This window comes from Platalea leucorodia (genome assembly GCF_965183815.1).
Source record: "Platalea leucorodia genome assembly, chromosome: 13".
NCBI lineage: Eukaryota > Metazoa > Chordata > Aves > Pelecaniformes > Threskiornithidae > Platalea > Platalea leucorodia.
The window spans coordinates 15,084,991-15,098,384 of NC_138835.1; the positions used below are offsets into that span (position 1 = coordinate 15,084,991).

The following is a 13,394-nucleotide window of genomic DNA, read 5'->3' on the forward strand; positions in this document are numbered from 1 at the left end:
TGTTAAAGTACGGAAACGGAGTATTTTCTATTCTGATAAGTAGCTGTGTTCTAACAACCTTTATAATGGAGATCAGAGACAATATTTAATAATTCAAAGCCTAGGAAGGCCTGACAGGACAAGTATACATGCTGAAGTCTCCTTATCTATATGGGAAATGGTTATTATTGCTGGAGGAGGCAGAGGCTAGGGTTACAGCACGGGGAGCAGGGATGCTGGATTATGCCGCAGGCGTCCCGTGTCGCTGAATTCCTCCGTACCTCAGCTCCCAAACTGGAAAACAGGGGTAATGATTCCCCCCAGCACACAGGGGCACAGCTGAGGTTAAGCCCACGCACAGCTCAAGACGTGCCCGTGGCCCTCAGCAACCAATAAAACCTTCTAGAGTAGAATAAAGCCTGGCACAAAACCACTGCAAAGCACACCAGTAACCAAGGCTCGCATGGACCAGAGCCAACAACAGCATCTTAAGTGACAGCACAAAGCCACCCGGGAGCACACAAGAGCAACGCCCTCCAGCACATGACACCAGGGCATGCCCAGCACCACAGCCAAGGCATTAATCCTACCCTATATGACATTTCCAGGCACTTGCTACAGTCCTATATCCCTTTCCCAGCCGCTAACTTGGCACTTAACCCAGGTGGCAGCAGCCGGTGCAGAGCCCACGAGCAGCCGCCGCAGCACGACTTCTCCATCAGGGCATCCTGCTCCTGCCAGAGCTGGGAAGGAGTCACCTTCACTTGGTGGCATTGTAGCAAGATCTCCCCGGCGACTCGTCAGCCGGCTCCGAGATATGCTCGAGCTGTCTGGGAATTATGTCACCAGGCACTGTAAATATCAAATGGCCCTTTTATGATCCTGTGTGCTCCTTCCTACCTCCTTTTTGGCTCCGAGCCTCACGAGTGGTCTGTGCTGTGCATTGAGGACACCGACAGTGATAAAAAGCAATGAATGGATAATAGCCAGGTAGTATTTTGAGTTACAGCCTCATCAGCCTGCTGCTAAACTGAAGCAGGAGCAGCTCTCCATCCTGGTTGTGTAACCCAGCCTCGCAGGACGTTCCCTGTAATTACAGGGCCTTTCCCTGCAGTCCCATGGGGGCCATATTCTGCATTCATGAAAGGATGCTCAGAGTTTAGCTTCCTCTCTAGCACATTTTTTTCAGTCTTCCCTAGAAACAGTAAGGAGCAAGAGGAAGCAGGAGAGAGGAAAAAATAAAAGGTTTAATTAATATTCATTTAATTTCTGCTATGCTTTTAGTAAATGAAAAATAAGTAAGCCACCCCATCAGGTCTGTGCTACCTCCCCGGGCTGCTCTACCAGCTCCTGTGTTTCACACATGGGGTGCACATCCCAGCAGCCCGCTGCAGCCGGCAGGAATACCATTGCAGGGTCGGGCTTGGCTCTGGCCACTCTTCCCAGCTCAACATCCCACGGGGATGCGGCTGCAGGGTAGACGGGCCTCCCCGGCCACAGATGGAGGCTGGCAATCCATTAGCTTAATGAATTTCTCTGGGGCTTTTAATAGCCATCTGCTCTGATGTGGAGAAGGGCCAAAAGACCAAGGCTAGGTAGGACTGGGACTCGCTTTGGAGGTTCAGCCCGTTTCTCTGCAGGGAGCTGGGGCTTGGGCAGGTGCCTTACGCCAACAGCACGCCCACGGCAGGCTTATTTGCTCTGCAGAGTGTCTGCAAAGAGGGGCGGCCAAAATGGCAAATTCAACAGAGGTGCGCTCCTGGTGCCCAAGTTCTGGCACATGGATGGGTCAAGCCCAGGCAATGTCAAGCCCTGTCTATTAGCAGGTCTCCCAGATTTGGCTGTTCCATAGCACAGGGTGGAGACCTGAGGTTGGGATATGTCTCACCTACTTGTAGATGTCTACATCCCCATCTCCTCGTAGAAATAGTGGAACAGAGACATCTTTAGAGTCCCATTCACTTATCTTATTCAGGCACTTTCATTACCTTTCCATATACTCACAACCTCAAATCATTCCCCCCCATACGAAGGCAAGTTAATCCATCGCCGACTTCGAACCAAGTTCAGACCTACATTGTGTTATTTATTCCAGGCTCAGATGTGAAATCTACTGATTCACAGACTAAGCCCGAGCAGCTCGCTCTGTGCCATTTAGCACGACTCGAGGTGCTCCCACCACCCACAAACATGCATCAGGGAAGCGCAGGCTCAGGGCCTGGAGGGGCAGCTCAGAGAAGGTTTCAAATTCTATCTGATTCCTGTTGCAGAAAAGAAAAACATCAGCAGCAACAAAAGGTCAATGCAGAAATTCTTCCTACTCCTCATTAGCTGGTATGGTAAGAGAGAAGCTGCTAAACAAGAACAGCATTAAAAACATCTAGCTGTTAAAGGGAAAAATGTGGAAAAGAAAAATTCAGTGCAAAATTCCATGACTGCATGTCATTCCTGACAAATCACAAAGAGCTCAGGAAATTCTCCTTTTCTCTAGGTCTTTTTCCTTCCTTACAGGAATAGCCATAACTAAGAAAAAGACAACCACAGTGATGCGCATCCAGTAGCCACAAGGACCAAACCACGAGGTCACATTAATCCGTATCAGCACTAAAAAAAAAACCTTTGTTAAATGCATCGGTCCCTCAGGCTATGGAGACAGAGCCCTCATGAAGTGCCAGCAATTTAGTTCAAGACATAATGACATGAGGACTTGTCCCTCTGGCTCAGGGTGATGCTTAATTGGGTGTGAAGACAGCTTTTGGATGAACATTGCCATTAGCATGCTGGCTTCTTTGCCGCTCCCCAGAGAGCTGTTACATGAGGGGCTCTCCTTGCACCCCCAAACTCCCAAATTCATATGCAGCAAGGCAGCTTTCTGCAAGGCCACCAAGCAAGCATGGGATGTGTCTGAAAGGAGCCATCCCAGGAGAAATGACACAGTGAAATTCCTCCAAACCTGGCAGCTCCTGCACTGTCAATGTCTCAGAGGAGCCCATCTGCATTTGCCCATGGCACCTCCAGTCCCTGCTCTGATACCAATGGAGAATTACAGCCACTCGGATATATCTCATCTCTCCTAAATAAGAAAAATCCCACTGACCAAAAACCCAACAGCATCAGCAAATCAACCTCAGGAGAGAAAAGGAGGTACAAATCATGCTTTCCCCTTGGTCATGAGCCACTGTAGAGCAAGAACTGCTCTTGGACATGGACACACAGCACGCTGTGTCCCTACGAGCTGTCCTAGCAGCTATGCAACCCCAAGATGGACAAATGTCCCATGCAAACTCCTACCCATGCTCCAAACAGCCATGTTCCTTCAGCCAGGAGAGGGATCAGCAGTACGAAGCCTCCAAACGATGGAGCCAGTTCGAGGGCTGGTTTTGCTGCTCATTCAAGCCTGGAGTCTTTATATAGAGTCAGGGCAGGATCCAAAAGCGGAAGAGAGACACCCACTCCCAGGGAGTGTAACACACACACTGAAATAAATAGCTCCCTGCCTAAGGAGATGACTCAGGAATCTCACTAGTCCTTAAAGCACGAATCATTGCTAATAAACCCCAGGAAACTTGGAGGAAGGCCCAGCGAGAGGTTAACTGGACAAGACATGGCATTTCCAGCCTTGCCTGACACATAGGAAGAGGAAGGATGAATAACCACAGAACTAAACCAATGTCCAACATTGAACCAATGGCCACACCAGCCTGAGCCCTTCGTGCAGCCTACCTGCTTCAAGAGCAATGAATGGTCCTTGTTATTGGGGAGAGGTTTTGTTTTTCACTGCCCCTCCTGGAAGCATTCAGGTTTAACCACCATATAGCTTGAAGTGGCAGGAGGCAACACGGCCTCACTCCCTGTTTGTCCAGCTATAATACACAGATATTTATGTTACTCCTTTGCTCTCCTCTTGAGTGAAAGATGGAGTGCTCTTACATCCCTTATTACGTTCCTCAGATCAGGTAACGAACCTCTGAGCAAGCATAAACTCAATTAATGGCCACTTCGAGACTCCAAGTTGTGCGAAAGCCCATAAACATGCAGGAGAAAAAGTCTCCCAGTGCTGTCATTTCGCTGCCACATATTACCCTCAAACAGTGAGAAAGCCGGCAAGCCCAGTTCCCAGCCCTCTACACACTGCATTTGTAATGAGCAGCAAGATCACAGCAAACTGCCCCAGTATGGGTGATCCATGTCCCAGGGAAGATGTGCCTTCATCCTCCCAGCCCAAAGTTAACCCTGCTGAGGTCCTCAGACTACGGGATTTACCGCTAAGATAGGCTGGCTCATTTGCTCTAGCCAAAGCCAACCCCACTTTCTTTTGCAAACCCAAGGAGCACAAATGGAAACCAACGCACCAATTCAAAAGCAAACAAGAAGCTGGGCAAATACTATTAAAAAGAAGAGTGGAGCAAAGATAACATTTACCAGCAGTCCCCCAACAACTACTTTATGCCTTCCATCTGTCTTATCTGTTCAATACAATAAGTCCTTACAGCAGGGACTGGCTCTTTTTGGCTCGATGTACAGAACAGAAGCTTGTAGAATTCTATTTCCATTAGGGGTGCTTGCACACTGCTGCAATATTAAGAGAGTATTGTTTTCCCCTTGGTATTCATTTTAACTATTATTTGACTGAAGTTTTTCTTTTTCTTTTGCACTGCATATTAGTTTTTCCAACCATATCAAACCAAAGTTGCAACAAACACACACAGCAGGTAGCCAGACACAAACTACTGCATTCACACAAGACAGAGAAGAGGTGTATGTGACTCACCTTTGAGTCAGGATTTCTGCTAGTTCCCCTCCCCCCCCCGGGCATCATAATAACTTTACAGAGAGTGACAGCATATCTATGGAAGCTGCATTAGGATTGCCTGTCCTGCTGTGCTCATCCATTGCAGTGTGTGACAGCAGCTCAGCAATCGCCCCAGCCGTATTTTGCTTCGACACTGTCACCTACCCAGGCTGGCAGAGCTCTAAATGAGAAACCAGGACTTCCAGGCAGATTGGGGTTTCTTTACAAATGAGGCATTTATGAATCCCTGGGAAAGACCCTCCAGAAGGCAAAATCTCTGCCTCTTTCAATCTTGTCCTGAAGAGACCAAGTGCCAGCCATGATGGACTGCCAGGATCCTCAGATGGAGAGCGGTGGCCTCCTAACCCAAGCAGGGGCAGTCACTGCCTCTGACCTTGTCTGTCCTCATGTTTCTTTGCCCTGTCCCACCCTCCCAGGGCAGGCATTAAAAAAGGAGAATCTCTGACTGAATACTGACCACTGGGCAGCCTCCTCCGAGAGCCTAAACACAACCGTAGCTGCTTAAGAACTATAATCAGTATTAATGAGGCTTGATTATCTTCTGATTTCCCCTGGGTCTTGGGTTGCAGGTCCACAAGTTGATCAGGGTTTGCTATAAAGGTTCCTTTCTCAAACATGGCTGAGTAAATGTGGATCTCAGATTCTGGTCATCCTGTTTCGATGTGGCCCAGCCCCATCTCTCATCTTGACCTTACCTGGAAGGATGTCCACAGGGTAGTTCTGGCTCTGAACATCAGTTTCCTACAGGCTGTGGCAGGAGGTGGGAGATGCCTCAACTCACTCCAGTTTTCAGTTTACAAATTGTGCCAGGCTCTGTCTTACCTCCTCCTTGTCTGGATTAATCCCACCTGGATTAAACCCAGCTTTCACCTAAGGTATGCAAGGGAACTTAGGCTCCCTCTGTCATCAACAGAGAGAAATGGGCATCTCCAGAAGGCAGACCTGCCCACCCAAAATCTGCACTGAGGGTGCTATGGGATTTCTGTGAGGAACCCAGCAGGTATCTGAGCATCACCAAATTCGACCTGAAAGCTCACTCCACCTGCAATGTCTTGACATTGTACATCCTGAAACAAATCAAGTGACTGCTCAGTCACAGGGCTTGCAAAGCCGAGGCTGCTCCTGCACCCAGCAGTCCCAGTGACCCTGATGTAGCTTTAAATCACCTCCCTGCAGCAGCAAGAGTGAGAGGCGAGAAGATCTCGCAGGTCTTCTGCTCCCCATGCCTTGGAAAAGGCTGCCCTCTGACATCCAATCTACTCAAAAAAAGTCACTGGATGGATGCTTACCAACACCAAAGCTTTCCACGCATCTAAAAAGCATGTTAAGAGGCTGGAGCGATACCAAAGGCAGATCAGAGAGATCTGGAGGAATGCTCCAGTTTCCCTTGTTTATTGGCAGTTAGACAGTCAAGAAGCCCCGAGGCTGTAATAATGCAGCTCTCACCGTCCCGGCCTGTGACTTGTGTGAGATACTCCATACCAAACAACACCACATGTAATTAATTCAGTGCTTTAGAATAAATGCACATGACACCCCCCCCCCCAAACACCTTCAACGTAAGTGTCATAGAAGGCTGCATTTGCAGTTTATCCAGGCTAAGGCCAGGAGAACTGCGTGGGGATCCAAGGTCACCCGCAGCTTCAGTGAGCTGATCAAGTACGCTGAAGTATCACACAACTTGCTCTTGCTGGAGAAAAATGACATTTTTCTTTTACTGTGGGTGGATGGGCACATGCACCAAGGGACCAGATTTAAATACCTACTCCTGCAGTCCTGGTGGGGCCATCTTTTGCCACAAGCGAGTGTCAGAGGAGCCTGAGTGGTTTTGGCTTGCAACCCAATTAGGAGCCATTTAAACATCTGGTGGTGAAGGACCCAGCTGCACCAGCCAAACCACTGTGCCCAGTGCCCTTCTGCACTACCTGGTTTTGCCATCATGTCCTCACTGGTCAAATCACCTTGCAATACAGCTCTCATCTAAATACATTCATGAAACTCAGTTTAGACCCCCACAATAAACTGGTTCTGAACTGTGGCTCCTTTTTGACCATCGGGGGCTAAAAGCCATTGCATTATCCTGTAGCAATGCCTGTCTCAGTGCTGGAGACCTCCTCTCTTTGATGCATTGGGAACTGGGGACATCACACCAATAGGGACAGGCTCACATTTTCCTGAGAAGCACACCATAGACAAAGTTAAATGCTTTATAGGAACTACTCTTCATCTTTCTTGGCTCTCCTGTATCTTCTCTACAGGAGATTACATAGCAGAAAGAGGGACTGGCACACCTCCCTGCCACCACAATTTAAAGAGGAATCTGTCCCTAAAGAACTAAGAAACCAGCTAAGCATTTAGGCTACCTTAAAAAGGATTATGCAGGGCTAAGTGTTTGCTACTTAAATCCCAGAAGCCAAATACCAAACTTATGTGCTTTTTATCCTTGGAAACCCCACCGATGCCTAACTGACAGGCAAACCCTCTGCCCTGCTCACCCTGCCCCACCAAATGAATTGCACAGTGTCTCACCCTCCTAACGTCCCCTCCCTCTGCTGCAATGCAATAAAAAAAACCCAAGAAATCCGATTTTTGCTAACTGCATCTCTCTAAGCAATGCCCATCTTCCCTTTAGTATGGGATTTGGGGCTTGCTTTTTGGCTTATTCCCTCTTATAATAAATTGAGCCATAGGAAGACTCATCTGGTTGAGGTGTGTTGCAGCGCAAAAAGGAGGTCATCTGGAGGATCGGCTTGTTTTTCGTTTCCTTAATGTCAGCGTGGGGCGAATGTGACGACTGGAACGTGACACATTAAAGCGACTGAAATCAGGTTGCTCCCACCAAGCTCTGACTAAGCAGCTGGAGAGGAGCTCATGAGGCACTGCACCATGGAGGTCTCCCTGGTCCCCAGGACAGACTTAACCACACGGCTGAGGGCATCACCACCCGAGGCCAAAGCCCAGCAGCTCCATTAAACTCAGCACTTACAGGAGATCTGTATTGGCCCCTTCATCCCCCATACTCACTAGGACACGGGGAGGAGAACCCAGGAGTTCCCTGCATGTCGCTGGTGGAAGGGCTGAGTTTGGTGGCATCGTACCTGCCAGCAATATCCCTGACTGTGGGTGAGGGCTTGCCATGAACCACAACCCCTCAGTGCTTGGGGATGGATAAATGAGATTGTCAAACTAAAATTAGCCCTAATTAGCAAATGCCATAAAAAAAGTATAAAAAATGTAAGTGGAAAACAAAACACAAGAACTGCCTAAAAACCCAACGCAGGCAGCAGAAAAATGGCTGGGGGGTTCCCAGAGTCATTCAATCTGATGCAAAAGATTATCTAGGAATGGATCTATTTGAAATAACCATGTTTTCGTCAGTCCCTGAGGAGTGGAAGGCATCACAAAAAGAGGCCACCTCTGCACTGAGAAACCCTGGACCTTCAGGGAAGTAATTGCATCAACTCTCCATCCTCCCACCATGCCAACCGTGGCCATGCCAGGATGCGGGCAGCACAGAGAGGAGTGTTTCTGGAGAGAGAGGTGGCTTCTGGCTGGGTTAAAAGGGAAGAACAAAGGGGATAGGGATGGCACAAGGAAATTTTGATATAATTAGACAGGGAGAAAATGTTCTTCCTTATTATAATTTAAGTCCATGCACTTGCTTAATTAACTGAATGTATGGTGCACAGTATGCGGACAAAAAATGCATCCAAACTATTTTTAACGCAGTTAAAAAGACGCATTAAGGTTGTAAATTCAAAGCAGGAAATGCAAGAATTACGTTGGCCCTGGGTGCAGACAGTTTTAAACTGTTTGAATACAGGCTCTTTTCCTGCTACTGCCCCAAATCCAGCCCCCTCGTCTTCAGCTCAGGGACCAAACATGAGCAGCTCACCCACGGGATCAGCAAATGTGTCTCCAGATGTATCGGGCTACAGCAGTGCCCAGTGCAAGTACCTCGCTTAGGCTGGCACAGAATACAGCCACCCCTCCTGAAATAAGATGGCAGGCAGGGACAAAAATCACTTTCGAGTATCACAGCCCTTCAAACTCAGCACCACTGAGCTCAGGACAGGCTACAATAACCAATGTAAAAGGACTAGAAGAAAAAAAAATATTTATATTATTGAAAGAAATAAAATGGAAGCATTTTGGAAGCAAAATGCCTCCCCGTGCAGAGAACTACCTTGAGATCTAAATGCTGCTGCATCCCTCAAAAAGCCTGCCCTGCTATTTAGGCACAGCTCAACTTTTCAAGTTTCAGCTCAACCTTGAACAGAATGAGGCCACGTGCTGCATTGCTAAGGCTCTGTCAAAAAAAAAAAAAAAAGGGGGGGATAAAAAAAGAAAGATACTGGGAGAAGATAAGAGATAGGGGAGGCTCAGACCTCTGGGAGCCAGAGTCCACCTCCAGCCATGCTCAAAAATAGGACCTCTCAGGCTCAGCCGTCCACAGGGCTGTGCAAAATACATATATTCTATATAATCTGTGTACACACACAGCTACCATGAGCCGGTCACCCAGTTGTGTCAGTGTAGGAAGTATAACTAAGTATAAAAATGAATCACAACACAAATATAAAGCAGTGCTTTTGCTCACAGAGGTAATAGCACTTTTACAGAGGCAACATCTGAGATGAGACCACGTTAACGAGTTTGGGGCTGGGGGGTGGGAGTTGCTCTGAATTTCCCTGTTTTCTTCTGCATGAAATGGTGCAAAGGGGAATGAGCGGTAACAGGAAGAAGAGGTGGGGAAAGAAATCAGATGGATTGGATCTAGGATGCAGAATTGGAAATAACGCAACTTGCACAGGCACGTCAAGACAGTGCATCAATCAGCCAGTGCAATACCGGCCTGGGAGATGGGCCTCTGCAGACAGGCATTTATCAAAGGTACTTATGCAGAGGCACCTCTCATTTATTGAAACATGCCCATGCTGGAAGAGTCTCTACAGTTTTTGTCTTGGCATTTGGGTGCAGGGAGGCTGCCTGAGCAACACTGCAGCCCCAGAGCAGCTCCACACCTAGAAATGCAGTGGGGTCTATAGGCATCTCCACAAGCTAAAATCCAGCCTTGCAGGGTCACAAACTCATTCACGCTGGAAATAGTTCCTAAATCTTCATGCAAGAAAGTCCCTGTGAGTAGCAGGAGCAGAGAAACAGGGGTGCTGGCAGCTGGGGTCAGTGGCGGAGGGGCTGAGCAGCGCACAGCCCGAGTCACGGCAGGACGGGGCTCCCCCATCCGCAGCCTCCCTCCGGACTCCCACTCCTGCGCTACGAAAGCTAAAGGTGCTTTGGTGCTCAAGGCTTTGGCACAAAATGGGGGTTTGGGCAGGAGACGACAGTGTGACCCCAATAGCACAGGTAGGGCCCTGCACCGGCCATAGGGACATCAGGGGTGGCTCCAGCTCTCCCATACAAACTTTATGACCTTGAGCCAATCTCTTCATCCTCCCATATCTTTGAATAAGCAGCCACTGAGGTTTTTATCTGTGCTATCAGTCTGGATAGCAGACTTCTAGGTACAGAAACCCAGGAAACCCCCTTCAAACACATACAGATCTGGCACGGGCCCTACCAGGCTCACCTGGGCAGCAAAGGGCGGTAACCGGTGTGTGGGGCTTATCCCAGTGACTTTTATGATGTTTACAACAGCCTTCAGCTCTTTAAATAATATATTAGCAGATTGCCAAGGCTAAACCTATCGTATATACAGTTCAGAAGACTGGAGTCCATATAACTTCCCGATACACTGTAAAAAATTAATTATATCACTGATGCTTCACAGACATTGGTGCAATTACCACCTCAGCCCTGAATTCAGCCTCCATTTCCCGACGGGTGCGTGAGCGGGGGTCAGAGGATGGTTCTGCAATGGTTACATCTCCCAGCTGCTGGGGCATCTACCCCAAGGTGAGCCAAGGAGGCCGCCCAGCTCCCAGCACGTCCCAAGCCACGTCCCTCATGGGAGGGCACAGCTCCCCATGGTGCCACGGCAGGTACAAGTGCAGTCACGAGCCCAGGAGAAATGCAGCTGCTTGGGCTGGGGGGATGCAGCTACATGGTGAGAGGCAAGGGGCACCCCAGCCTGACGCCGGGGACAGGGCATTCATGGGACAGCGAACCCTGGCAGGAGGTCATTTTGGGATGCCCCTGCTTCTGCCCCATGAGGACTGCTGGCTGTCCAAGCAAATGCCACCACAGAGAGCCAAACAGGTCAGAAGTTAAGACAGAGCAGCTGTCTTAAGCCAAAGATGCTTATAAAGCCCTCACGGTCAGGACTACCCTTGCCGCTTGCCATCTGGCTTTCAGCCCCTTCCACCTCTGTCATTGTCACCCCAATGTCCCCAAGCTGGGGTCCCACCTGTATTTAACAGCACACAGTGTATGTTGCACACATCCCAGCACCCAGCTCACAATGTGAACACTCGGCCCCTCCACACAATTCTGGAGGATTTTGTGATACAAACCACCTACAACTCCAGAGGATGGCCCTGAGCATGGAGGATGCTCAGGACTCCCAGAGCTGGACTTCACACCCCTCATCGTACCCGCATCTGAGCTCCCTCTTCTCCTCTCCCATTTCCCTAGGGAAAAGAGCTCCCCGCAAGGACCCCAACTCGCTGCAGTGCACGGCAAAGCTCCCCCTTCCACCCAGCCAGCATCTCACCGACTCTCCGACTGGACTCGCCAACACCTCCCTGGAAGGCCTCAATGTACAAAATGGCTGAGGACCAGAAAGCATATCCCAACACCTTACCTAAGAACAGCCTAACAGCAAAAGGATGAGGGGAAAAAAAAAAACCAACACAAAAGGCCCAAAAAATCCTCTTGCTGGGGCTGACAGAGGCCCTAGCCATGATGAAAAACATGCGAACAAAAAAAGAAAAAACAACACATTGGCACCAAGGGAAGGAGCACCCGAGCCCGAGCCCAGGCCTGCAGAAGAGCCTGGTGGGACTGTGGAAAGTCCCAGAGGGAAGGGAGTTGCAGTAACACAGCAATTTATCTTGACCCTCCCTTTGCAATCCTCTAAACAACGGGAAGTCATCTGCTCTCCCTATGCAGCAATGCCTTCAGATATGGGCATCTTTCTGCCAAACGGCGGGTCGGATGTGGCCATTTCTGGCAAAAAAAACGGGGTAACAGCGGGGAAATGTGCACCCCGGGACTGCTCCTTTGTTTACCGCTCCATCCCTGTGCAGTCAGGAAGCCCCAGACACTGATTAGCATTTCTTTCTAGACACATCTCCAATTCAGCCGCTTCCCACAGGGGGACAAGAAATACCTCCAGAACCCAGTGCAGAGCCATAAAACCAACCCCAAGCCCTTCGCAGCCACACAGCAGCCAAAGATGGGGCCGGGGGAGAAGGGGGGGAGGAGGGAAGGAGAGACAGTGCCTGAGCAGAGCTTTTTTGTTCCTCTGCTCACAGCATTGCTATGGTGATTTGAAGCAAGACGGAGGAGCAGTCCCTACCCATCACTCCCGCTGCTCCAGCCCCCTGCACCGACCGCATGAGCAGCCCCTTCCCCCGCAAGCAGGAGCGGGCAGGGGAGGGGGAGACGGGGGGCCCGGTGCATTGCACCTCCCCGGGGAGCCGCCACCCCCCGGCTCTGCAGGGGCAGCTTCCCCGCCCCGGATTGCCTCCACCACCGCCACACCGCCGGGCGCCGGGCGCAGCCTGCCTGGGCACCCTGCCGCCCTGCACCGGGCACCGGCTGGACCAGGGCGAGGGATGCAGCGGCGGCCCGGCTGCCCCCGGGGCTTTGGGGGGGGAACGGCTCAGCCGCCGCCACCCCGCAGCATCCCTCGGGGCTCCCCAACCAGCCCTGGTACCCGGCATCCCCTCCCTGCACCCGCAGCTGGAGCATCCTTCCTCCTCGGCATGCATTTTGGGGGCTGGGGTGGCGGGGATGGAGGGAGGGAGCTGGCAAGGGCAGAGCCCGACCGGGTGGGGGGTCTCTCCCGTCGGCTTTGCCCCCCACCCTGTTACTCACACATATGCGTGGTAAATGAAAGCCCAGCCCCGCGGTCTCTCCAGCACATTGTAGAGGAAATTCTGCAGCTTGCGGTAAAAAGCATTCCTTTTGGGGGGCTTCCCGCTGCCCGAGACCCCGGAGCGGGGTTTGCTGAGGATGCTGCCCCGCTTGGTGCTCTCGGAGCCGGCGATGAGGAGCGCCCCGTCCCGGCTGGAGTCCGGGGCTCCCGGGTCCAGCCCCACGAAGCCCACCTTCAGCTTCTTCTCAGCGGCGGGCCCCGGGTAGACGCCTCCGTTGCGGGATTTCTGCACCATGGTGGCGGCCGGGGCGGAGGGGGGGGATGGCGGCGGGGCCGGGGGCGGCGGGGGGCTCCGCCCGCGCTCCCCGCCGCTGCTCCGCGCCCGGCGCAGGCGAAGCCGCAGGAGCCGGCTGCAATCGGCTCCGCCAGCACCGCCCCGCCGCCGCCGCCCGCCTCCTTAACCCTTGGACTCCCTCGGCCTCTCCCCTCCAACATCAGGCTCTCCCACTCCCCCCCGCCCCATCCCGAAAACTCCGGGTTTGCCACCCTCCACCCAAAAGGAAAAAAGCAGGCGCTGGCCTCTCCCACCAAAATCAGGATCTG

At 51.1% G+C, this 13,394-nt stretch overlaps 1 protein-coding gene across 4 annotated transcripts in view; it reads right to left on the reverse strand.

Moving 5' to 3' along the window:
* Window positions 1–13,086, reverse strand: part of KCNQ2 (potassium voltage-gated channel subfamily Q member 2) — a gene marked incomplete at both ends in the record, with an annotated part of 67,449 nt that extends 54,363 nt beyond the window's left edge. For all 4 annotated transcript variants that reach the window (XM_082325799.1, XM_082325797.1, XM_082325800.1 and 1 more), the window contains one exon: window positions 12,791–13,086. In XM_082325799.1, coding sequence (XP_082181925.1) covers window positions 12,791–13,086 — 296 coding nt within the window. The remainder of the gene's footprint in view (window positions 1–12,790) is intronic.
* Window positions 13,087–13,394: the final 308 nt, after the last annotated feature.